The sequence below is a fragment of the Lepisosteus platostomus genome, chromosome 21 (genome assembly GCF_059453375.1).
Source record: "Lepisosteus platostomus isolate fLepPlt1 chromosome 21, fLepPlt1.hap1, whole genome shotgun sequence".
In the NCBI taxonomy this organism is placed as follows: domain Eukaryota; kingdom Metazoa; phylum Chordata; class Actinopteri; order Semionotiformes; family Lepisosteidae; genus Lepisosteus; species Lepisosteus platostomus.
In genome coordinates this window covers 982,377-1,007,272 of record NC_142631.1, presented here as the reverse complement: position 1 = coordinate 1,007,272, position 24,896 = coordinate 982,377, and the positions used below count along the sequence as shown (strand labels likewise).

At 48.0% G+C, this 24,896-nt stretch overlaps 1 protein-coding gene across 4 annotated transcripts in view; it reads left to right on the top strand.

Annotated features, from left to right (window-relative positions):
* Nucleotides 1-24,896, top strand: part of pbx3b (pre-B-cell leukemia homeobox 3b) — a 91,468-nt gene that overhangs the window by 63,361 nt on the left and 3,211 nt on the right. The window contains exons 3-9 of one of the 4 annotated variants that reach the window (XM_088614553.1): nucleotides 5,100-5,341; nucleotides 7,983-8,173; nucleotides 10,254-10,389; nucleotides 11,656-11,685; nucleotides 20,226-20,391; nucleotides 21,349-21,461; nucleotides 22,807-22,896. In XM_088614553.1, the coding sequence (XP_088470679.1) occupies nucleotides 5,100-5,341; nucleotides 7,983-8,173; nucleotides 10,254-10,389; nucleotides 11,656-11,685; nucleotides 20,226-20,391; nucleotides 21,349-21,461; nucleotides 22,807-22,896 (968 nt within the window). The remainder of the gene's footprint in view (nucleotides 1-5,099; nucleotides 5,342-7,982; nucleotides 8,174-10,253; nucleotides 10,390-11,655; nucleotides 11,686-20,225; nucleotides 20,392-21,348; nucleotides 21,462-22,806; nucleotides 22,897-24,896) is intronic. The other 3 variants (XM_088614554.1, XM_088614555.1, XM_088614557.1) reach the window with 3 other exon arrangements.

Below are 24,896 nucleotides of genomic sequence, written 5' to 3'. Positions count from 1 at the left end.
GCCTACAAAATGTTAGTCCTCTGACACTGGACCCTTTTGAAAAACAATGTGAAAGCAGACATACTGTATCTTACAGAGAAAGGAGCCTGTGGTGAGAATTTTAATTCAGCCTATTCCACTTGATATCTATCGGATGATGCATGATTCCGCCAACTGTTGTATTATGCAGGATTGAAAATCCCCGTTCCTGCGTTTTTAAAACGCACCTGTGCTCTCGTATCTGCGACAGCGCATCGTAATTCTGGGATCGTCACCCAGTTTAGGAGAGATGACCTTTGCATATACGAATGGGGATGAATTCAGCTTCGATTAGCTTGCGTTTGGAGGCACAGTGGATCAATGCAATTAGGTGCCGAGTGTGTGGATATTTCCCTCTGGATACTGAGATCCGCACTCGGAGATGAAAATGCGTGGAAGAGGGCGAAGTCTATCAGGTAACGTTGCAAAAGGCGAGAGAGGGGTGGATGTGGAAAACACCGACAAAACGATAACTAAATCTGAATATATTCGATGATTATAAAATGATATCAAATTCTTGATTTTTTCCCACAACAGAATTTGAGAACACGAGCTGGTTTGCCCGTTTGTCACGCCTGATTTTGTCCTTAACACCTGAGCCTGCCCTGTTAACACGCGTCCTGGCAATTATTGATGAAAAGATACATGCATACGTTGACTCCCATTCTCTTTCGATGCAAATTGGGGAAAAAACAATAAGGAACATGTTCTTTCTGCGCTGCAAAGCTTTTGTCTTCGATGGAGCGCAAGGCCTCAGGGCAATAAAAGCAGTTTGATTGTCTTTTCTTTCCCCCGTGCCTGACAGTGCAGGACGGCATAAGCTCCTCTTCGCCCCTGCCTCCAGGACAGGCCGGCGTCTCGGACCGCACGAGCCCAGCGGGGTCTCTGTGGCCCGGCTCCCTCGCTGCGCTCCAGTTATGTGAGCGAACAAGCTGCAGAGTAAAGGTCAACTAATCCCACTGAACTGGAAGCGTGTGTGTGTGTGTGTGTGTGTGTGTGTGTGTGTGTGTGTGTGTGTGTGTGTGTGTGTGTGTGTGTGTGTGTGTGTGTGTGGGGGGGGGTGGGCACTGGGGGGGCTGCTCTGTCAGGGCACGACTGGGGTACCGCTGCTGCCTTCAACAGTACTGCACCGGAAGGAAGGTGGGGTGATTTTGCACGATGGGGTTTTGTTATCGCCCGACCTGTCCAGGCTGCTTTCCAGACGGATTTTTAGCAAGGGCCTTTTAGTGCAACGTCACTGAAGTCTCAGACCTCTGCAAATCGCCCTGTTTGACCGGATGCGTGCAGTCTTTTTTTAAAAATTCTTTTCATTTTCTTTCGGAGTCTGAAATCTGTAAAGGAAGAGATGGAGATGTGCTGACGGGTCTCTGAATGTTCTGGAGCTCATGCCAGCTGCGGTACAGAATCGACCCTGGTCTGGCACTGCAGTATCGTTTCGGTGACTGAAATTTCTGCTGGCCTGGAAGTGACCAAAATGGCCAATTCGGTGGCTTTTCTGTGTTCTCTTTCATGTACCTAAGAAGGTATGTGAGCAGAAAGAAAACCTCAGGCAGGGAAACCCAAGAAATCAAATTTCCAAAACGCAAGGGGCTCAAAGGGAAACATTGTTTGTCTGGAAAAAGTTAGGAGCACAGCCAAGTGATCTGGATTGATGTCTTAACACAAGGCCCCTTTGTAATATTCGCACTCCCTTTAAAAAAACACCCGATAGTAGTCCTTCATTCGCACTAATGATGATCTGCTGTCTCTGTACATCTAGCAAACCTTAATTGGTAAAAAAACAATTCATTAATTATTCTATTCAATTAAGCAATTTGCAGTAACAGAACATGAGGGTTGGGATGACATTTTTATTGTATTTTTTTTTATCGTTGTTGTTGTTCTGTAAAGCGCTTTGAGAAGCCACCTTTAAAGGCACTAAATAAAATAAAGTTTATTATTAGTATTATTATTATTTGAAAAAGGTAGATAAACCACACGGTCAGCGGCCCCAGCAGAACGAGCCCCTGCCTCTACAGGCCCAAGGAAGTCGGCTTCTTCTGAGGGCAGAGGAGCAGCAGGAGTGGAGTCTGCTTGCGGATTCTCTTCAGGTTGCTGCAGGTCGGGGGAGTGCTCCCGAATCCGTTAGTTATGAATGTCTCTTAACTAATGTTCTGGCACAAACAGACCCCAGCGGGCTCTTTCAGGAAGCAGGGGTTTGGGCGGCGGAGTAATCATTTTTATTCCGCTGATTCCTAAATAGAAATGGACATGTATGATAAAAATGTCAGCCCCACTCCACACGTCAGCTCCCTAACAGGATTACATGTCACTCGATAATGTCTCGCTCTGTTTTTCTTCGCCATGAATGGCTGCATTATTGCTCACAGGAACTTCTCTGTAATATATGGTAAGAGACAAGTAGCTCTTTATGGCCTGTGATTATTTGGTTTGAATGAAACCCGTGATTTATGTCCATTTAACTGAAAAGCTCTGTAAATTCCCACCGCTGCATTTTTCCTCAATAGAGAGCGAGTCAAGAGAAAGTGACAAGCCGGCTGGCCCGGACATGTGCAGCGCGGCTGGGTGTTAGATTTAATATACCTGACGCGAGGAACGTGCGCACAGCCGCCCAGCCACCTGGGGAGCTCTGGAGGAGGAAAGGCAGAGGGGCTAGCGCCCGCTCTCAGATTTTAATTCTATCACTCTTCTCTCGTTGACCATTTGGACTATATACCCCCCCCCGGCTGCTGTATCGGCTGGTTTTCCACCGAAAGGCCTTCCTGCTATCGTCTCCTTCGTCCAAGATGGCCGACCAGCCTAGACGGGCTGGGCCCAGATACTTTTAACGTATTTAAAGCCTTGTGACGTGGGGATTTTTCATTTATTCTCGGAGAAGGCGGAAGTTGTGCCTCTCTCTCTTTGGCATTCTGAGCGCGCAGGGTGACCGGGCGATTCTCGCTTTTACAGGAGGCCGAAGTGCTCACCATGTCGTGTCGTGTGCGGATGCTGACATTTTCAACAGGGCTGGCCCCTCAGGTGGTTCTCTGACCAACCAGGTGATTCCAATGGTGCCGACTCTGCTCAACACCTGAAGCTGTGGCACTGCTCTGCTCTGGCGCCCTCTGGTCAAATATTCAGTGCCCCGGCACAGCCTCTCTGGTTGTAGGTTATTGCACAATAGAGCCAGTGCAGGTTCCTAACCTCATCTATAATTCACGGGCTCACCATATATTAATGACACCTTAATGAGCTGTTGAAAATCCCCTGAATTGCCGTCGGATTATCGAACTCAAACAGCCCTTGTAATCGGAGCGCGTGAGTGGGCGCGGGGTACTTTTCCGCGTCTGCCCCCTTTGTGTCCCCGCACAATGCGAGCTTATTTGGAAACGAGCTCTGTAATAATTTTGACCTGCAATTTATTTATTGGCCTCTCGCTGCGCCCGTTTTCGGCGCACGTTGACTCTGGCACTGTCTGCCTGGGCAGGTGCACTGTGCCTTGAAAGATGGCTAATTAGGGTTTGTCGAAAGCTATGCAAAAAAAGAAATGCAGGGCCCGATAACAGAGCCAGAGGCAACGTTCAACAATGTAATAGTGTCTGTTTCTGGGGTTTTTCCTAAAGCACTGGCACAATGAACTGGATGTTGTGATTACCGACTGATTAAGATCTTTTTTGCAATGTGGATACCTTGTTTTCCTCTGCATGAATCTCTAGCAAGATACAGCCCCTGAGAATTAGTGCACATGGTAGGATTTTGACTGCAGATGCTGGTGTCTGACAGTTTGTGGGCCTTCAATGTCACCCCACACTGGAGGTACTCAGATCGTAGAAAATATCTCTGCTTGTAGTAATAACCTGCTGACAAAAGCAGTGCAAATAAATTTTTTTCTCCCAGGGTCAGTCTTCAGAATCATTCAGGGCGACCTAATTGGGAAACACGTTGCATACGTGTGATCAGAAATGCAGCCAGACGTGACCCGGCGGGTGTATTCTGTGATCGGGTGAGGTCGGGCTTCGCGTGTTTCTCGCAAGAGCAAGTCGGGATGAAAACCACCTTCCTGGTAGAAATAAACTCCCCCAGCCGAGGCGGAACAAGAGGAATTCAGCTCCATCTCACCGCCGAGCTGCGAGGCACAGTGCAGAATAAAAACAACGTGGCGGATATTCTCTCTGGTTAGCATCCTCTCAGAAAATAGAAATGCCACATCTTAGCTGAACATTTGGCAGCTTATAGATGTTGCTGTCATGTAAGCCTGTGTGTGTACACACGGTGTGCACTGCACTGTGTAAATACACACAGGCTCCGCGCTGGCGACAGGAACGCGGCGGCGAGACGCGAGGTGCCAGCTCTGTGCCCGCGGGGGCCGTGTCTAACCGGAGGGGGCACGCCTGATTTCGAGTCGCTGCAGAGATGTTAATTGGGACGGGTGTGTATGAGCGTGTTACGAGTAGAATACTTTCACTCCAAAGGCAAGTGCAGAGCTCTCCTAAACCTCGCACAGTGCCGCCCCCAGAATCAATTGGTCGCTGGAATACTGCACTTCACTTCTTCAGTGAGGCGTCCTTTTATGGTCATGTGCTCTGATGCGTGGCTCAGAGGTGCCTGAAGGAGGGGGGGCATTTTTATTGGGCTTCTGGTCATTTCACTCAGGCTGGCTTGGTGCCATTGTGAGAAACAAACACAAAATAACAGGTCCGGGATAATCCAACGGCACTGATGCCAAGCTGCCGTGTTTAACAGAAACATCAGCCCTGGCAGTCTTATAAATCCTTACCACGGTATGGCACAGTACAACACTAAGTGGTACCGGTGACATGCCAGGGATGAGGTTACTGAGTCAAGGGAGCAGCAGGGAAATACTGTGAAATCGCCAAGCGGCTTTACACGGAGGAAAGCGTTTGGCGGGGTTGGTTCCTAATTTGCCACGCAAGGTATTGAAGCTGTGTTGGGGAATGACATGAGCAAGATGCACTTTCGGCTCCGAACCCTGGGGCCGGGTTTTCTCTGTGTGCGCGGTGGGTTGGGCTCTGCCCACAAGGGGGCGCTGCCGAGCCCCCTCCCTCCCCTCACGCCCGCGTCTCTTTCTGGTTGCCTTGCAGGCCTCAGCATCCGGGGGGCCCAGGAGGAGGACCCCCCAGACCCCCAGCTGATGCGGCTGGACAACATGCTGCTGGCCGAGGGCGTGTCGGGGCCGGAGAAGGGGGGCGGGTCTGCGGCCGCCGCCGCCGCCGCCGCCGCCTCGGGGGGCACTGCCGACAACTCCATCGAGCACTCCGACTACAGGGCCAAGCTCACGCAGATCCGGCAGATCTACCACACCGAGCTGGAGAAGTACGAGCAGGTGAGAGCTACCGCCGCCAGACTCCCACATACAGGGGCTTCCCCTGTAACGACACGGTAGTTACCTAGGAACACCCAGATACAAGTGTCATAGACCGGTTATTATCGTGTTATTACAAGCAATTTTCACATCATCTTTTTTATGATACCTAGATTCCAGTGTCGCTACAAGACAAGCTCTTGAGGCCCTGGCTACCTGGAATATTAGCCGTCTTCTGGAGTTCAGGGCAGTGTTTCATGGCAGGGAGGCGCATTTCCCTGTGACAGCTCCGCCTGGAGCCTATTTTTAGGGATAATCCCTGGGTGGAGACGGATAGGTGCCTGATGCACGAGGCTGGATACCTCGGTGGTGTAAAATGCTTCATTAAAATTCAGCCAAGGGAATAAGGGTGCTCAAAATTATCCTCAGGTCTGCTCAGATAGTGAAACAGCAAAGAGGGTTTTTGAGTGCTCATGTAAACAACGATAGATCTCCCATCTTCCGAGTCTGAACGCGACAGATTTATGGAATATACCATTTTCTCTAATTCATTTTTTTCCCGTCTATGAAATCTTTAAACACATAATCAAAGTTGCTGAGCCTAACACATTAAGAAAAAAAAAACGAAACAGGCTGCGCATTAAATTTCACAAGTACAGGCTTTGGGTTTTAATGTTTAAATTCTGACTAACTTGTTTTTCTCCAAACGGCCACTGGTTTTATAAAGCCACGTGCATTTCTGAATGAAAAAGCCTAATGTATTTGAACGGATTCTTTTAAATGTGGGTCATCAGCAAAAAAGTGTTGATTCCCTGCAAAAGAACAAAATAAGCTCACCAGTCGACTCTCATTAACACAGAGTGGAAATTCAGATGATGTTCTGTAAATTAATAAATGCATTTGATTTAATAGTAGGCAATGCCAGCTCAGAAAAAAAATTATGTAAAATGTGAGCAAGTCAAAAAACCCAAACCACAAATCAGCTCTAGCGGTGAAACCAAATGTGATTAAGGTTAGAAGTATTGGATTAATTTCTAAATGTCTTTAAAATCCATTATAAATGCAATATGGGTTCAAAGTTCGCATTAGACATATTGATCTGTCTTTTCAGTATTAATGAGACACAGTGTATAGCACCTGTCATGCTTAGCTCATCTGAAAGCTCGTTTAATGGCCTTAATACAGTTTCTCTGCAAACTCATTAAAATTGCTTTTATGGCTTTTGCAAGTAAATGAAAATTAAATTAGTGGATCATTGTACATTGATAAAAATGCACAATAAAGGAAATGACATGGAGGGGTATAAATAAAGTTAATAATACAAACTACGAGGATGAGATAACCCTGCACACGCATACACAGGCATGAGGACGCAGCACACACAGGACAGGCTGTGCTGACCAGCCCTCAGAGCAACTAGTGTATTACGAATTCCAGTTGTCTCCCTTCCCTTCACACTGCATAGTGAAGAGAAACATGCTCTCCTCTCGGGTGCAAGAGTGTCTTCAGGGTGAATGCAGATGCATTAAATAAGATGATGGAAAAAAAGATATTTGAATGAATTTAAAGTTTTGCATACAAACAGGAAGCGTGGATAAATATGCCCGAACTCCGACTTCAGTTGTGACGAACGGTCAGAGAGCTCTGGTCCAGCTCTAACACAGCACAACTAAAGCAGGCAGGCTTGTAAATTAGACTAATTTACTTCTTGTGCTCTAGAAAAAAAAATACACTTTGCCTGGAGTGAATGCATCTTTCTTAAGGGTGTATCCAGATTTTAATTATCTAAATGTAAATACTTAACGAATTTTACTTAGAGTAATGAGCTAAAGTGTGCACTACATAAATGAGATGTTCTAATTAATCATGTATGAACTACTGGTTTAACGAAAAGCTGTTTAAATTCTCTGAATGCTGGGCTAATGCCAAATTGCAAATCGGCATTTGCATTCATAGATGACTTCGCCTATTAAGTTGTGAAATGTTAAGCAGTCGCAGAAATCCAGGGATGTGTCGGTTTGTGTTTTTGTAGAGGCAGGGGGCTTCTGCAGTGCGCAGCATCACACTGAGTACAAACACAGATGGGGCCAGCAGAACAAGGAAATCACACACTGAGTTTATCATTAAGGCTCTCTGGTTATTTCCATCCTTCCACCACACTGATTCAGGACACCAATTAAACCCCCCAAAAACACAGGCGTGCATTTGAGCATTAGGGCTGCCGTAATTTTTTTGTGTGGACGTGGTGCTTGAATGCACAGCGGCGCTTAATATAAATATTGCGCCACTGGACCGAACGCGTGGAAAGGCATCATCGCTATATTTTATTTTTAATGGGTTCATTTGCTCTGATGTCCCCCCACCAGTAGGCCCTTGGTTTGCACTGTTTTTATGCCGAACGATTTATTTTGTGCACGCCCTCAGCGTGGAGTATCTACTGTTCCTGTTCGAGAATGCAAACGCAGAACCTCTCGGCGGCGGGGCCCCAGGGCCACAGGTAGCAGATCTCTGCCGACACGCTGAGATTTTGACACCCGGGGCCGGCCAGTGGCCGACAAGCAGCTCCAATCCCGCAGCTCAGCCTCTCCTCTCCGCCGGCCCGCGCCACCAGAAGTCTGACGTGTTTGCACTGTGCTGCTTGTTGTCGCCCCCTCCTCTGCAGGCTTGCAACGAGTTCACCACCCACGTGATGAACCTGCTGCGGGAGCAGTCGCGCACCCGGCCCATCTCGCCCAAGGAGATCGAGCGCATGGTGGGCATCATCCACCGCAAGTTCAGCTCCATCCAGATGCAGCTGAAGCAGAGCACCTGCGAGGCCGTGATGATCCTGCGCTCCCGCTTCCTGGACGCCAGGTGCGCTCTCCCCCCGCGCCTCCTCGCGCCCGGCCGCGCAACACCAGAGGGCAAAGACGCGACACCGTGAGACTCTGCCGTGGCGCATTTGGCCTGCCCTGGCGCGAGCCAAATCCCTCCCGAGCCCCTCGCCCGTGATCCGTGTCTCCGCTGCCACGGTCAGGCTTGGGGCCGGTCTGGCCACGGCGGGCGGCGCTGCACAGGAAGCAGAGCTGTACCCCAGCGGGCGCACGTGTAAATGTGTGGTTGGCTTGAGGGTTTGGACTGGGGTCCCGCCGAGGGCGATCAGGTCCCGGAAGAGTTGCCGATCCTGGTCCTGCCCGGGGTACTGTACGCCAGCCTGGATCTATGGGGTTTCAGTTTCCTGTACTCCATGGTAATGCACGCTGCCTGGCATGGCAGTAATTAACTAAAGGGAACTGTAGTTAAGTATCCATGTGGGCACATGTGTGCACCACTGAGTGGGGACCGAATACATTTGGGTTTTAGTGACGTAGCCCATGTAAGAAGTGACCACATTTTAGAAGCCTCGCATATAGCCAACTAAGACAACATGATTATCTCGCTATTAGGGAGTGCAAGAAGAAGTGAGCCATTCTAGACTCCACCTTGGCACAAGCATTTAAGTGGCTTATCGACCACAAGCCTCTTGAACGAACGTGTGTCGGTGTGTGCGTGTGCAGGGCTCAGCAGACACGGGTGTGAAAAGCTCACCCCTCGACTGCAGTACAGTAGGTGTTTTTGCGCTTGCTGCTTATCCAACAAATTGCCGGCTTGCACAGATCTTTCAGGAGACCAGTGGGGTACAGTGTCTTTCATTCTGAAAAGCACTTTGGTGTGAAGTAGACTGAAACAGCAGGCAGAAATTTGATTAGTGGTGCTGCATAGGCACAAATTATCACTAAAGCGATGATTAGTGGAGTAATTCTTTATTATTAACGGGGGGACTTATCCAGGATCTAAAAAAATGCATTAAAAATAAAAAAAAAGAATTTCCCACCATGCCAATTCTCGCTTGCGGAGGAAGGGAAAAGCCCGCGTATTAAAACTGGGCTTTCCTCGGCGCGTCTAGAGCTAGGGTTGTACAGGATGGCGGCCCACAGGACTGAGATGCACGTGTTTGTACGGCCCACAACATCAGCGGCCCGGGCTGGAGAGACTCCAGCCAGCAAGAGCGCCTCAGCGCGGTCGTGCTCGACAAAGCTCATCACACTTAGCGGCGCCGCCTTCGTTAAGTCAATCTAGCCGCGCACCTGAAAGCAGTTAAAGTCAAAATGAGCTAAGAATGAAGTAATTTCGGCAGGAAGAAGGTCATCCGCAGGTGCGCTGGATTACAGTAATTACAAACAGTTGGTGGATGTCTTTGGAGAGCTCTAGCAACTTTCTGAAAGGTAAATCGGGCAGAAGCACATTTGGAGCACATTATTCGCGTGAGGGAAGGTAAACAAGGCAAAATAAGCGAACGCTCAATAACAAGATAAGTAGAGCTCTGGGGAAGGAGCCAGACCAGCCCCTAGTTAGTGTAGTTAGTAACAATGGGGCACTCTGGGGATCGGGTGCGCTGGGAGCAGTGCTCAGCTGTGCGTGGAGTAATTTCTATAATGCACCAAGATGCCCCCCCCCGCCCCCCAGCAGGCCTGCTACAGCTCCATCGACACGCCTCAGATCGCGCCGACTGGCTGCAGCTCCGCAGGAGGACTGCGGGAGACGAGCCCGATGCTCTGCGGTCAGCTGTCGACCCCCAGCTGGGCGTGCTGGACACTGACCAGCTCAGCTGGGGCGCTGCAAAAAAAACAAAAGCACTTTGCAGGTGCAGAAAGGGGATCTTGACCGCGGCCTTCCTTCATTGTTATCATGCGATGAGGCAGCAGGTCGTGCTAGAAAAGGGAATATCAATCCTAAACTTTGGCTTTATCACAGAAAAAGGTTTTTATTCAGACCCGTAAACCTAGAGCATCACCATTAAAGATGTGCCAATTTTTATAAGCAAAAGCATAGATCTGGTCATTGATCAATCTTTCCGGTTTCCTGTAGCTAATATCCCAGGCCTCTGTTTTATGTGGGGTTTTCTTCTGTTCAGACGGAAAAGACGGAACTTCAGCAAGCAAGCGACGGAAATCTTGAACGAGTATTTCTACTCCCACCTCAGCAACCCGTACCCCAGCGAAGAAGCCAAAGAGGAGCTGGCCAAGAAGTGCAGCATCACAGTGTCACAGGTAGGCGGCGCCACCCTGGGTTGACCCAGAGAACCTGGCTATTGGGCTTCGGCGTCAGGAGGGCAGGAGGTGGGCCCGCAGGCAGGACCGCTTCACGACTCGCCCCGGGCAGCCGTGCAGAGCAGGGGGCGAGCCGTGGTCCAAGAGAGAGACCTACAGACGCGCTGGGGCCCCCCTGCCTTTCCTCTCCATCCCACCTGCCGCCATTTTGCTCGTCTTCCTTCAGCCGAGTCCAAGAAGCACAGTTTTATGACATGCAAAATCTTTCTTTTGGAAAGTAGACAGAAGCCAAGAATGTTAAGGCCGTGTAGCTTGCTAAGGGGGCTCTGCTCCCTAGACCCAAGACCCCTTATGTAGTTGCTCATGGAGCTTCACCCGTGGGGGGGTGTATGGGCTGGGGGCCTCACACAGTCGCCCAGGGCGGGGGATGTGAACTTTAAGGTGAGCAAGTCCTTTCCCCAGCACGAGGAACCTCCACTCGCTTGTTGCTGCAGGAAGCGCATAGCCACTGTTCTTCTCCACGGAGAGTCTGGGCCCCAGAGCTATGAGGTCTTCTTTCGCGTCACTGGAAATTTCCTCGTGTGGCCAGGGGACATTTCCAGGATGCTGGGCCTTTCATGACAATTGACATTCAGATACAGTGCTTTCCCTCCACCGCCAGGCCAATTGGAGAAAAAAACCCAAACTGTAACGAAAACGATCAAGTAGCTGATGCAGGAAAACCAGCTGAATTTCGGGGGACACAGGTCAAGCACGACGTGTCCCCCTAGATATTCTCAACGGCCAGCAGCTGGGCTCTTGCCTCCATGCTGGTCCTGAATGGCACCAGCACCTCTCTTGCCTGTGCCACCCCTCCCTCCAGGCATCACACAGGGAGCCTTCTGATCACCTTAAACTACTCAGGCTCCAAGCCAAAATAAAAGGGGCAGCCCTGACGCAGAGCCCTCTGCCCTGGGCGAGACCCGCAGCGGGCCGTCACTCAGAAGACAGATCCTCCAGTTCTGTCGGAAAACCGGACCCCGGCTCTGTGCTCTGGGGGCTCTGGGGCGTGTCCATTTTAAAGTGGCAGGCCTCTGTGTGGCACTTCTGCAAAGGAAAGCAGAGGTGATGCTGTCCGTGAGCACTGCAGCTCACAATGCCTGTATCTAGGAGATGAAAGATGAAAACCTCCATTCAGGTTGAAATGTTTGTCTTTGTCTGTGGGGAGGGGGTGTGGAGGGGACTGGAGAGTCAGATACTGTAAAAGCCGTTCTTTTTTGCCTTCAGGGGTTGGGAAGCACCATCACAGTATCACAGGTATGTCATGCGCCTCCTGATCTGCTGTTGTTTCATATGTATGTATGTGCACCTACGCGATTTCCTGGAGACTCCTGGAGCAGAGCAGTGGCCACGAGCAAGCAGCTCAAGGCAGGGTGTGTCTGCACATGCCCACAGCTCTGGGCTTTGCTGCAGATAAAGCATTCTGCGAACAAGACATGGTAAACCCCAGCCAGTTCATGTAGCGTTACGTGGCCCTGAAAACCCCCCTTTTAATGTTTCAGCAGCAGTTTTATTTCCACTCTCCTCCTTTGATAAGTCCGTTTCATACAGTGTCTCACAAATTCTTCCCACTGTGGCGTCAGACGATGTGCTTTGCTTTCTAGCTGTGACCCCGAATAAGAAAACACCCTTTTCTTATTCACAAAATGTATGCTTGTGGATTTACCTGCTCATTGTTTTAAACATTGGTTAACCCTGCCTATCCGTGATGTGATAAATACACTTCAGGGTTCATCTCCTGTTCTTGAAGGTTGCTGGTGAGACAGGGGACAGGGTGTTCCGGATGTGGAATACACTCTGAGACTTTGAGGGTTCACACAGGCCCCAGAAGCACTGATCCAGAGCTCCTGTGACATGAGCTGTTTTTCTCTCTGCATTCATTTAAGACCTCCTTAGCAATCTGTGTACACACCTTGTGTTCCTCCAGTGGAGGTTTGCTTAACGAAGGCCGTGTGATGAACTGAGGTGCTTAACGAAGGCCGCGGATGCAGCTCTCCAGTTGAGTGAAGTGTTTAAAGCCTGAGAACTGTACGGCTTCATCCTTGGAAATCCAGCTCATCGGAGGAAATTAGAAATAAACACAAATTGGAGAACGGGAGATAATATCCTTATTCTGGCTTGCAGGATCCCAATTTCTAATTTTCCAGTGTACCACACTGGGCTGAATTCCCAATCTGAAATATGGAATAATGTGAAATATCCGGATATTTGCATGCATGAATTCTGGGAAAGGGCTCAAGGAGATTTAGTACAGCACACGGCAGATCGGAAGGAAACCATTGCAAAGAAAATTGCACAGTAAAGTGTGACAAAGCCTCGGGAAACCCGCTGTGTAAGTTGCTCCTGGCAAATATTCAGAAGGTTGAAATCCTGAAATTGTCTTTGCAGGAGAAGAGCTGCAGGCTTTGCAACTGTTGCGGCCTTGCTGTTTGGGTGGTTCACTCAGGTGTCAAGTGCGTTCTCACAGGCTGTGTTCAAGAGGCTCAGCTGGCAACTGCAGAACAGGCAGCGGTAGCCGCTGTGATGTTTCCTTTTATGCAGCATGATGAAAAAGTCACTTTCATGTCCTAGCCAGGAAAACAGAAAAAAAACCCCGGCTTGTTTTCCCTCTGGTTGGAGCCGGCCAGGACACACTGAAGGCACGCAGATCAGCTGTCAGAGAGGCAGGCAGTGCAGGATTCCCTTAATAAGGCCTTGCTCTCTTCGGCGCCGTCGCCACCATTGCTGATCGGAGAGAAGCTAATGGTGTTGATCGTGCAGTTTCTGCACTTCATCAGACAATTGTGCGGCAAGTGTCTCACACAGCCTTATTATTTCACTGGCTCAACTCCGACGTGTGACATTAAATAAACAAACACAGGCGCCCTGTTTGGGCCAGCGGTTTCCGTCAGTGTTTATGTGAGAATTGATATAATCTCACAAAGCCGGACTGCGAGTCGCTCGGTTTATGTACGCGCGTGCTTCCCCAGCTGTGTTATTAAAATGCTGGGGCGGTGAGAATTTAAAGGCAGACTTTGAATTATCTCCTAGATTGTGACTCCTCTGCTCTGATCACTAACAGTTCAAATGAATGGCGCTTATCAATATTTTAAGTCATGATATATTTAGAGGAACGGTGCCTGAGGTTAATGTGTTAAGTATTAATGAATTCTACTCTATTATTGATAATATTAGCAGCAAGGCTTCTGAAACAACCTTTGGCAGTATAATTAAGACCTGGTTTGAGGTTTCATTAAGGGGTCTCCAAGGCAGACGTTATTAATCCAGTGGTATTGAGAGCACGGAAGGAAATCCATTCACCTTAAATGACAACAGAAGTCAATTGACCTGGGATGAGGTGGGAAAGCTGGTGAATTATTAAGTGCGGCAATATGGCCATTTCCAGTGACAGAGAGAATAAACTTGGCGTCGAGTTCCTTTCCCCAGCAATGCATTGTTTTTCCAAGCCCTCACCCAGGGCTGTGCTGTCGAGGTACAGACATGTCACTTCAGCTCTCTGCCCGGTTTTGTCTCACACAGCACAGGAGATTTTAATGCGCTTGCTGGTGCAAAAGACGTGCTGTTAAAATCCCTGTATGTTTCCCCTTCTCTTACGTCTTTTTTACATTTATAGACCCCTTTTTATTAACCCGTGTGAGCACTAAGGGCTGAGCTTTATCATGAGGAGAGCTTATTCTCTGAAACGGTTGGTATGTGGGCTAGCTTGCAACACCATGTAGTGGCTAAAAAGAGGCATAACAGCCCCCATGAATATTAATGGCTAAAAAGACTCACACTGACTGTTGCCAGTCAGTCCCCGCAGAAATCTGTAGTAACACATCCTAAATTCTGTGTACAGATAAAAAGCTTGTTTTCTGCAGAGATGCTGTCAAATTCTGTGGCGATGGCTTTTTAATTAAAAACACTGTCAGATTTATTAAATAAGAAAATGTGAGTCGTAGTCAGTTTAATTAAATCATGGTACTAAATTCTTATGGCCCTGAATAAACACGATGCTGCGTCATTTTCCTTGGCAATTAAAAGGAGGGAAAAAACCATGCAAGTGTGAAATATTTTTGGATGAACTCCACACTTCGGTTTTACTCTTCAAATCCCTCCTCGGCGCAAACTTCAAACTCCATATTCAGAAGTCGAATAAATGTTATTCCTGTGCAGTAAGCGCAGGGCTCATTCACAGTACATACTGGTACCACAAAAAAAAAAACTTCTCAGTGCTTGTAGGTTTACTGAAAACAAATGACAATAATCTGTACACAATAAAGGAGAAAAGGGATTTTTTCCCCACTGTATCACATTGAGAAGGAAAGGAGCATTTTTTTTCCTGTCGTGGGTTCTGGTGCAGAATTTTTCTAAGCCTGTCACTTTGAGAGACAAACCTTACACACCTTGTGTGACACTTGTCCCCTTCAATTCTTTCTATTTATTCCTTTTGTTTCAGCCAGTTTGCGCCTCTCTTGCTAACACAAAGGACAGGGATGTTTTTCAGCACTCCGGCTCGTGATTCAAGAGTAGAGTCTTGTTCTGTTTTCGATCGAGACCACAATGTCTTTAAAGCCTTAGTGCTGGACGAAGGGCCGGTGTTGTTGTTGTGGCTTGGTGACGCTGTCGCTGTGTTGCAGTAAAGGTGCTCAGCATAAAGGACACAGACTACAGCATCCCACTGTGGACAGGCACCGGTGCCATTAGGAACATTTACTGCTGAGGCACAAATGCCGTTCTTGTGCTGCTTCAACGGCATCAGCAGCACTAAGGAGCAATGAAAATCATTTTCATTTTGTTTACGGGAAATACAAAATTTGGCAAGATAGAGTTATTTTGCTGATGATGATCACAATCTTGAGCTCACGCTGATCTGGAGGGACCGGCGAATGCTATGTGCTAAGACCCCGAATCCCTCCCCATTGTTAACTTAGTGTCTTTGCAGTCTTTCAGCACAAGCAGTGCAAACATTCATTCAGTTTTGTTTCTTGTTCAATGCAAATGCCAGTCTAGAAACACTGATGCACCTGCTTGCTCGGCTCTTGGATATGGCATCTTAAGAGAAGGGAGAAGATAAAGCTCGATTTTTTCAAGGCAGTAACTGTTGAGCCATTTGTTTATCTCTTTCTAGGAATTTCCACTCCTTGTTTATAAACCCTGTGGGTGCAGCTCACCTACAACCGGAAAGGTTATTGTCTGGTATGACCTTTGAAACAGGACTCCTTCCCAGTTTCAGGTCCTACTGAAAACTGGTCAGAACTATTTATTTCACATTCAGATCGGAGCCGATTTTCCTCATGGAGTGCACAGATCATGCACTCCTCGTGCACCGTAGTCTACGACTCATTAGGTTGGTCACCCCTCAGGATTACACCTGTCCTGCTGACAGTGCCCTCTTGTACACATTTTGAGGTGTGTTTAGAGCTGTGTATGTAGAGTTTTGCTCCTCTACCCTGTTCATTCCTGGGGGGGTGAGGAAGAGGTACCCAGTATTCTAGATAACCAGGAAGTGTTTTGTTGCATTGAGCATGCAGAGTTGCCTGCTGCGTCTCCTTCCCAGCCTGCCTTTCACTGCAATAAATATTTACAATACATATTAGACTTTTCATTTTTACCACTGTTTAATGTGAATACGGAGGAAAAGGTATATTTTTATTGTGGTACATTTTCCCCTGCTTTTTATACTGTAGATCATGGATTTTCCTGTCTGTTTAAAGATGCTGCTCTCCTAATAAATACAGTTCCATCAGGTTTATTTCATTATTTCCCAAGCTCTGCTGCCAATTAAAGCTGGCGTGAGTGTAAGGGGTGGAGGTATTGACAAAGGAAGAACAGCAGCAATTACAAAGGAGAGACATGCAGTAGCTCAAAGCTGTAAACATCATACTAAACCCGCAGTAATTACCCCCGTTCTCAATAGCAGACAAACTTCCAACGGATTTCATCATTACAGATAGTGCAAAAAAAGAAAAAAAGGAGCAAGAAAAAAAATGTCAAGAGCCCGCACAAAACAGAAAAACAACTTTGCACAGAAAGAAAAAAAATCAGACCAAAATAGGACCAGTAAATGATTGCTAATTTATGCAGATTTTCATTCGTTGTAATCCGCACGATAATTATGCACAATAATGTTGTAAATGGAATGCATAAAAGTGTCTTGCAGTGTCGAAGCTGAGTAGAATTCATTATTGCAGGGCCCTTGTGTTAACACTGCATTGGCAGTGAGCGGTGTCTTCCAGATGCCTACAGAAGTCATTACCACAGGCACTGTGGCCGGTGACTTCCTGGATTTTCTTTTGGAAAGGAGGGATTAAACTGAACAAAGCTGTTATCAACCGTGCAGCAGATACAAGCACCAGAATATTTATTGTTATTAGCTCAAAAACAAGAAAAAAAGATTTAAGCACCACTCAGTCTCTTTCTAAAGATTTCCCTCTAAAATGTGTTGGAATATGCATTAACGTTACTGCTGTGTTTAAACACTTCTATACTGAGGGATGACGGCTGATGTGTACTATATATTTACACATATGCACATATCTCACTTACAGACAGCAGTTTTAATTTTGAAAAATATTATCGGCTGAATCTTAAACTAGGAAATCACTTGTAATGTGAAATTTAATTTGAGAAAATAAATAAAGCCCACGTTGTTAAGGGGTGGCAGTCTGTGCTCCTGGGAACAGGGTTCGAGTCCGGGCTGCGGATTCTTCCCTGCAGTTTGCATGTCAGTCTTGTCTTCTGCTCCGATTAATTTCTGCCCTCATGCTGTTTAGGTTAAGTGGTGTCTCTAAATTGCACCCGATTGTGCCCCTCTTACACTCTGCTCTGTGCTCTGTGCTTTTGGGCTGTTTTCTGGTCTCTTGTATACTGCACAAGGAATGCTTGGTTTTGTGATTTTGTGATATATTTTATATTTACATATTTTAATGTGACTTTTACTTTCAATAAGCCAAAAGACTTAGCTGTTTATGGCTAGGGGCTGTGACGCCACAGAGATTTTCGTGATCCGGTTATTTGGGGATCTGCGCTGAATTTAAAAGCAGCTTTCATTACGGAGTTTTAATATGGAGTCAATAATCCCGCAGTTGTAGATCAGATGTATGTTGTAGCGTGCCTGCCTCCTCAGCAAGCTCAGGTGGGGGGTTTTTCGCGGTTGTGGACAGAGATTGGTGCTCTTTTGGTGGAGGATCCCTAAGCAGGTTAAGTATAAAGGATGATGGCTAGCCCTTTCATTGCTTCCAATTAAACCCTGCTTGTTAGTTTAACCTCTAGGTAAACCCATCAAACAATTGATGTCAAGGAAACACTGCCAACAGTGGCTTCGCTTGAATGGTCATTAATTTTAATTGCCTAGATATTAAAGATTTAGAAGCACTGAGACTTGCAGGATAGAAACGATCTGATGTCATGCAAATCCACTCTCCACAGCCTCGCCGGGCTGCGGCAGATATTAAAATTTAAGCGCGGGGATTGGAAATGAAATAAACCTTCATTAAGGGCAGCTGCTCTTTGCTTGGTCAAGGAAGGCTTCAGTTCCGAAGATGAGGAACCTTGTGGAAATTCTCTCTGACAACAAGGCTCTTCAATATCTTGGGCAATTAAGGAAAACAGACATAATCTGGGCCTTTCCTCACGGTGACTCTCCTAAGCGGGAGCCTTCTTCACGTTTGGAAAAGTTTCATGTAACAGTATTTTTGTAGTGTTTGTCTGTGGATGTCAAGAATGTGCTCATTATTTTTCTGTTCTGCCGCCCATAGCGATAATTTTATTAAGCATATTAACCACTGGCTTCAAAAACATTTATTCTCCACGTGAGATAAATGGTTTTCTACCTCCAGTTCCCTGGAATATATGTGGGGAGAAACAATTTCTTTCAGAACTTAACATTTTTATCTGTTTCTCTAGTACATGCATGGCTGATATTTCAGAAACAGCTACATGCCCTGAATGCAGTGTGCATTAAAGTTCTTTAATGATGGGCCCTACAAGACCCAAGACTTTGAAACATAGGTTCAGGTTCTAATACTTTTGCTATTCGAAACCAATTAAGACAGCATCTACACCCATCCTTCGACTTACAAATAATGGTTTAACCAATTTTTAACAAAGCGCACTTTTTCACACCCGTTTTTTCGCAGTCATGAGGAGATTTTTAGCTGCAGTAACGGTGTGTCCTTCGTAGCTGATTGGGAAATGTCATCCTCATCCTCATAGCATATCCTCCAGTCAGTGCATCTGCCCTCTGGGTATTTTGACACATTGTATTTATCCTCTCGGTACTGCACATGAGTGAGCAGTTTGCCGAACTACAACAATCCGGCAGTTGTGCTCCATTAGGGAAACAATAAGCAACACCAGGTGACTTTCTAGGCCTGGGGAATTTTACATGGAGTGTTTTCCAGGGACGAGTTATGTTTGAAAACCGAGAGGCGTGTGTACAGTGCAGTTCCTTCAGACATCATGGAGGTGTCCCTAGCTCGTGAGAATAGTGCCAGCGGCAGCCGTGTGATGGAGGAATGCCGCACTGTTGTGCGCGGAGACGTCTTCTAGTTGGGTCACTAACTGGCCAAGGCTAAGCCCAGCAGATTAGAGACGGGGTGGGGAGCCGTCTCTGCCTTCCTGGGGGCTGACTGCTCCTGCAGTTCGGCACAGGGCAGCTGTAGACATGCTGGGTGGACAGGTCTTGGCAAACAGAGCAGGTGGAGGATGGAGAGGGCTCTGATGGTGAAATGACTGCTTGTGCTCCCTGTGCACCCCACTCCAACCACGAGCACCTGGCGATGCTGCAGGAAGGGACTAGAAAGCACTGCAGAATCAAACACCTCACGCAATAAAGTCTCTCAGTTGCGTGCGCCTATGCTGTTTTGTTCGATGCTTGGTCCTATCCTGTAATTCCAACCAACAGCCATAAATGCAGGCTGTACAAATGACCGACCTATACATTGTCAAATGCATGGGCTCAAGAACGAGCATTGCAGAGTCTTTTACTTTCTGTAGCAGCCCTCTGGGATGAAAACATGGCAGAGTAGCAATGAGTCACAGGGTCCGTAACGAGACACGCCCGTCATAAAATAGTCTAGCATGCTACTGAAGTTCACTTCTCCTCCACATGGATAAAGCAAGTCCTCCGCAGTTGCAAAAGGCTGCGTGTGGCTTTGTCTGCAGTGTGACTTTCTAAAGCAAGAAAGAAGGGAAGGATCATGTCTGCCACTTGCTTGCTGGTCTCCATTCCAGGGCTTATCAGGGCACAGTGAGACAAAGCAACATTTCATTGGCCTTTGATTAATATCGCCTCCACTGGACCTATCTGCACAGCCCAGGTTCAGACTTCAGCACAGCTCCCAAGGTTGTTTTAGCCCAGAAACAAAGAACAACACCTCCCTTCTCTCCCTGTTCGTTTTCCCTTGCCCGCGACAGAAACAAAAGGCGCGGTCTCGTCTCCCTTTCCCCCCTCTTCCAGTTTAACAAAGTGACTAAAGCCTCATTATGAACAGCAGGCTTAGTAATGCAATCACGTCAGAAAACTTTAAGATGTGTGTTGTCACAGACAAGCAACCCCTGGTGTATCAGTTTTGCCAAGAGACAAACAGAACCATGTCATGCTCACATCCATAATAACGCACAAGTGATCCTTGATTATTGCTTAATTAGTCTGGATACCCAGCGGACATTACTGAGAAGGTTGGGAATTGTGTATTTGATGGACCTAAACGTGACATCTTGAAACAATCACACTGCTCAGTGCACAGTAGCTCGGCTGTCTGACGCCTGACACTTCTCCTCTCCCTCTCCTCCCCTCTCCTCTCCTCCCTCAGGTATCGAACTGGTTTGGCAACAAGCGCATCAGGTACAAGAAGAACATCGGCAAGTTCCAGGAGGAGGCGAACCTCTACGCAGCCAAAACCGCCGTCACGGCCGCGCACGCGGCCGCCGCCGCCGTCCAGAACAGCCAGACCAACTCGCCCACCACGCCGAACTCCGGTAGGCACGGCGGCGGGGGCTGGGGGAGAGAGGTGTCCGATTCGGGGCCCCGCACGCGCAGGGCCACGACGGCGCGGGGGAGCGTGTCCGCCGGCGCCGCAGCCCCCCGCGAGAGACCGGCTGGCTCGCTGTGCGCGGCGCACGGCGGCGCGGCGAAGATGATTGAGAGTCTCCCGTCTCGCCTGCGTTCAAAGCATTTTGTGCTCCGGTGTGAAATTTGCTCCCCGGCTTTTATCCTCCGCAGAGATCCTCTTTAAAATGCCGTAGCTGCTGTTTTTGTTTTTTCTTGAGGGGAAAGCAATCTCTTCGCTTTGGCTTTCCAGCTCAGATGGCTGCAGTGCAATGCACAATCTCACTACGCCGGGAAGCAAATTCTGCTCTGGAGGGGAAGCTTTGAAACCCGCCTGTAAAAAGTAGGATTTTCTAAATAGAGACAGGAAGAAAACACCTTCAGATGGACGGAGTTGTGGTCACTCGTTTCATCTGGACCTCCCCCTCCTGTAATTGGTGCTTGGAGCCATGAACATTCCTCCGCAGAGCAAAGAGAAATCCAGTCAGTGGACAATAAGTCGTACTGGGTTATCACACATCTGCTAATCTCCTTACAGACAGCAAAACCTTGGCTTGGTCAGCTCCTTAAAACCAGCTAGGGGTGTCACAGTGGTTAGGCAGCGAGGGGGTTTGGTTAAAGTCCCTAAGGTCTATCTCTGAAGACGCAGTCACGAGAGCAGAGCTTTAAGAGCCTCTGGATCATGGAGGAGGAGCGCTGATTAATTCTGAAAGGCCCCTGCCCTGCCCTGTCCTGCACCTCATGTTCCTCTTCTGTCGTTTCCTCTCTCTATCTTCTCTGGAGCTTCTTCCTGGGTGGGGGTGGGGGGCGGTGGGGTCTTTGGTTAGGAGGGGGGATGTGTTTGCAGCATCTCTTGTGATTCAGCGACTTAAATCTCTCCTTTCTAGGTTCTTCTGGTTCTTTTAACCTCCCAAACTCTGGGGACATGTTCATGAGCATGCAGAGTCTGAATGGGGATTCTTACCAGGGGGCACAGGTCGGAGCCAATGTGCAGTCACAGGTAGGAGACGTGAACAGGGACAGGGCTGAACCCAGGCTGGGGCTGATCTGACCCTGACCAAACTGAGCCATTGGCAGCAGCTGCTTCTAGCTCCCCGCCGCCTTGCGGGGCGCGCAGGCAACTGCTGCGGGGACCTCGGCCTTCAAGGGCACCCCGACACGCGCTTGCCTTCAAATCGAGACGCGCACCTTTTGGGGCGATCGGTTGGCTCTCCGCAGCCAAGACCACCTCTCGCCTGGAAGCTGTGCTTCGGTCTGCGTGGCCCCAGCTGCAGTTTCACGTCAATGACTCGTTCTGGCCAAGGGAGGACAGCTTTGACCCCTCCCCCCTACCCCCGACCCCTGACACAGATTGTTCCCTGTTCAATTATCCCAGAATTCCCCCTTGAACCATTCATTCGAAATTTTCAACTCTGATCTGTGGAGAGGTTTGATCTGCAAAATATGACCTGTATCTCATTACCTGACGTGTTTCCAAAACATTTAATGATACTTAACTTGTTCGAAACCTACTCGTTGGTCTTGCAGTGTGCCGATGACCCCCATTGAAGTCGATACTATGTGAACGCATTCGGCTCTGACTTGAGCTCTAGGGTTGGGTGTGGGAGTGCGGTGTACCGAGATGTATTTCCCCCTCCTTTCCTGTCCTCTGTGAAGTTGTTCCTGCCCTGCTTGTATGTCTCTGCTTTGCGCCATGCTGTCATTTCTCTCCTCCATGTGTCACGGGGCTAGCCGAGCGCCATCTGAAACTGCACTGGGCCACTATGGAGGCCGTGTGCGGGATCCGTCAGGGTGCAGTGTTTAAAATGATAGTATTGAGGAGGGCTCTTTCGCAGGACCCTGAGTCTGAAGCGATCTGGGGTTAAACTGGATGTTGCCCTTCGTGGTAAGAGCCTGGAACTGACTGCCATTTGGTAGGTTTGTGTGCGCGAGTTCACACTCGACCGGTTTTTGGCGAGTAACTTTGACCAGCGCCTCCTGAGCTCCCTGGGCATGACCCAGCCTGACCGGGCAGCGCAGAGGCCCGAGAGCTGGGAGAGAAAAGCTGCAGCCCCTCTCTCTGGGGCTGCAAAGGGACGCTCTCACCTCCGATTGGCCAACATCCTGCACAATCCTTGCAGCTTCTGTTATTGCCATCCTTAAAACTCCTCAAGAAAACCAACCAATAAAATAGACAGTTTGACACATCTATAGATCATCCATCCCACAAGTATCATGGCTCCATTTCTCCTGTTACTTGTTCCACTTGTTTTTTCCCCTTCTGATGCGAAAGGTGCTGTGTGACACCCCCACGGTGCTTCCTGGCAGGTCTGACGGGGGCTCTCTCTGTCTCCCTCTCGCTGCAGGTGGATACCCTGCGCCATGTTATCAGTCAGACGGCAGGATACAGTGACGGCCTGGGAGGGAACTCTCTGTACAGTCCACATGGCTTGAACGTGAGTCTCTCCTTTGTCGCCTCTATGGAGAACCTCTGCGTTTTTGTGAATTTGAAATGTTTCCAGAAAGAGATCTGAAGAAAAGCAAAACAGAGTGACACCCCCCCCCCCATACACACACACACAATTCCCCTCCACCACCCCCTCCCTCAGTACCCAACTCCCAAGAACCCCAACATAAAGTTGAATAGGTACAATAGCAGGATTTGACAGCCAAGTGTCCACAGCTCCCCAAATTATCGCAACCAAAGAACCCCTCTGGTTGAAGTTCTTTGTTTCAAATACACATCCCCTGTAGTTTCGTTTTGTGCCCTCAGGGTCGTGTTTCACTGTTGATTCTGAAGAAGTCCAATGGGTCGACATTATTAGTGCCTTCGAGGAATTAGGAGACTTGTAAACAGTTTTAAATACTTGAATGTCTTTGGCAAGTTGGTTGGAATAATAAATGAACTGGAGCACATTTTGCCTGGGAGCAAATGTCTTCGAAAGCTGTTCTTGATTCCGTTTCCTGCAGTTGGGCAGGATGGGTTCTGAGGGCTGCGCCAGTGAATGAGGCAGAGGGGTACAGTCTGTACCCCAGCCCAGCCAGACTCGAAGGAGTACTGTATGTGCAGCAGTGTCCCTGGTGATTGAGCTGCTTTTAGCATGAGGCAAATAAATGACAAGGCAGATTACAGATTGCAAAAGTGACGGCTGTCTTTGTTAATGCAAGGATAAAAGTATCGTTTAATATTAACACACACAGGGAGAGAGAGCAAGAATGAGAGAGTGAAGAAATATTTTACATTTGAATATGTCAGAGCTTTCCTCCTTTTTGCTTTTATAAACATTTCATAATAACCTATAGCAAAATGGTATAAAAAGCCTTTTAGTTGCGTATCTACGTTTTCATTGAACTGTTTTGAAATGCTTCAGAGAATTTGCCATATCCTTATCAACATGATAAAATATGAAACTGTGATTGCCTGCAGCATTTTACAGACATGAATTCCATCTTCCCTGATGAGGGTTGATAAGGCGCTGTTTCATAATACAGTGCATAATCTGAAACCACCAGAGTAAAGATTAATTTATTTCGAGAGAGAGAGAGAAGAGGGGAGCAGGAGAGAGAAATGCTTGCTGACAATCTTTCCTTCAGCAGTTTGCTGAAGTGAAATATTTGCATTTGTTGCTTTACTGGGGAAATGAAAGGGACAGTAGTGACTTGAAGGCTTTGCACTCTCTTTTTCTTGATTCCAGAAAAAAGAAAACAAAAATTTCAAAACACATCAGTTGTTGGAGGGAAACTCGGTACGCATAGTATTCTCTAGGGGTCAGCTGTAGTTTCCTGTCAGCACTTCTTTTCCAAATCCTATTCTTTCATTAAAACATCCCGGTACGCATCCTTAGCATCTCCCTGTGTTTGAACAACGAGATGGGAATCTATGCTACGGTATCCTTTGATGTTGGACCTGCCTTTCCTCGGGCACCTCCAGGAGTCAGGCCTGCTCACTGCACACAAGCCGCAGAGGAGCACCCTAGATGTCCCCCACTGTGACCCGGAGAGCCCTGGGGAGCTCTGGGGGAGTCATCACTGACTGTGACCGGGACCCCACAGTCCCCCCTTAGGGCAGGAATTCCAGGCTGGGCTCTGGAATGTGTCAAGAGAATAAACAGTTGTGAAGCAGGGGCGAAAGAGAAGCTTTAGACTGCTGCCGTTTTTGGATGAATGAAAAACGTGTTCCTTAAAAAAAGCAAGTAAAAAGCAAAACAGCAAGTAAAATCGGTCTCTTGCAGCCAAAGACCTTTGTTTCGTTTTGCGCCCTAATACCCCCTGCGCCCGACTGGAGGTGCCAGCCAGCCTCACAAAGATGAGGTTTCTCGTTTGCCCGTAACCTTAAATGTAGGTTAGGTCGAGGTGCACTTGAGCACGAATCTCAAAACCCGCCCCCAGCAACCACTGTCAAGAGCAAACCTGTCTGCCAGCCCGTCTCGTTTCTCACTTTGTTTGGGAAAAGAAA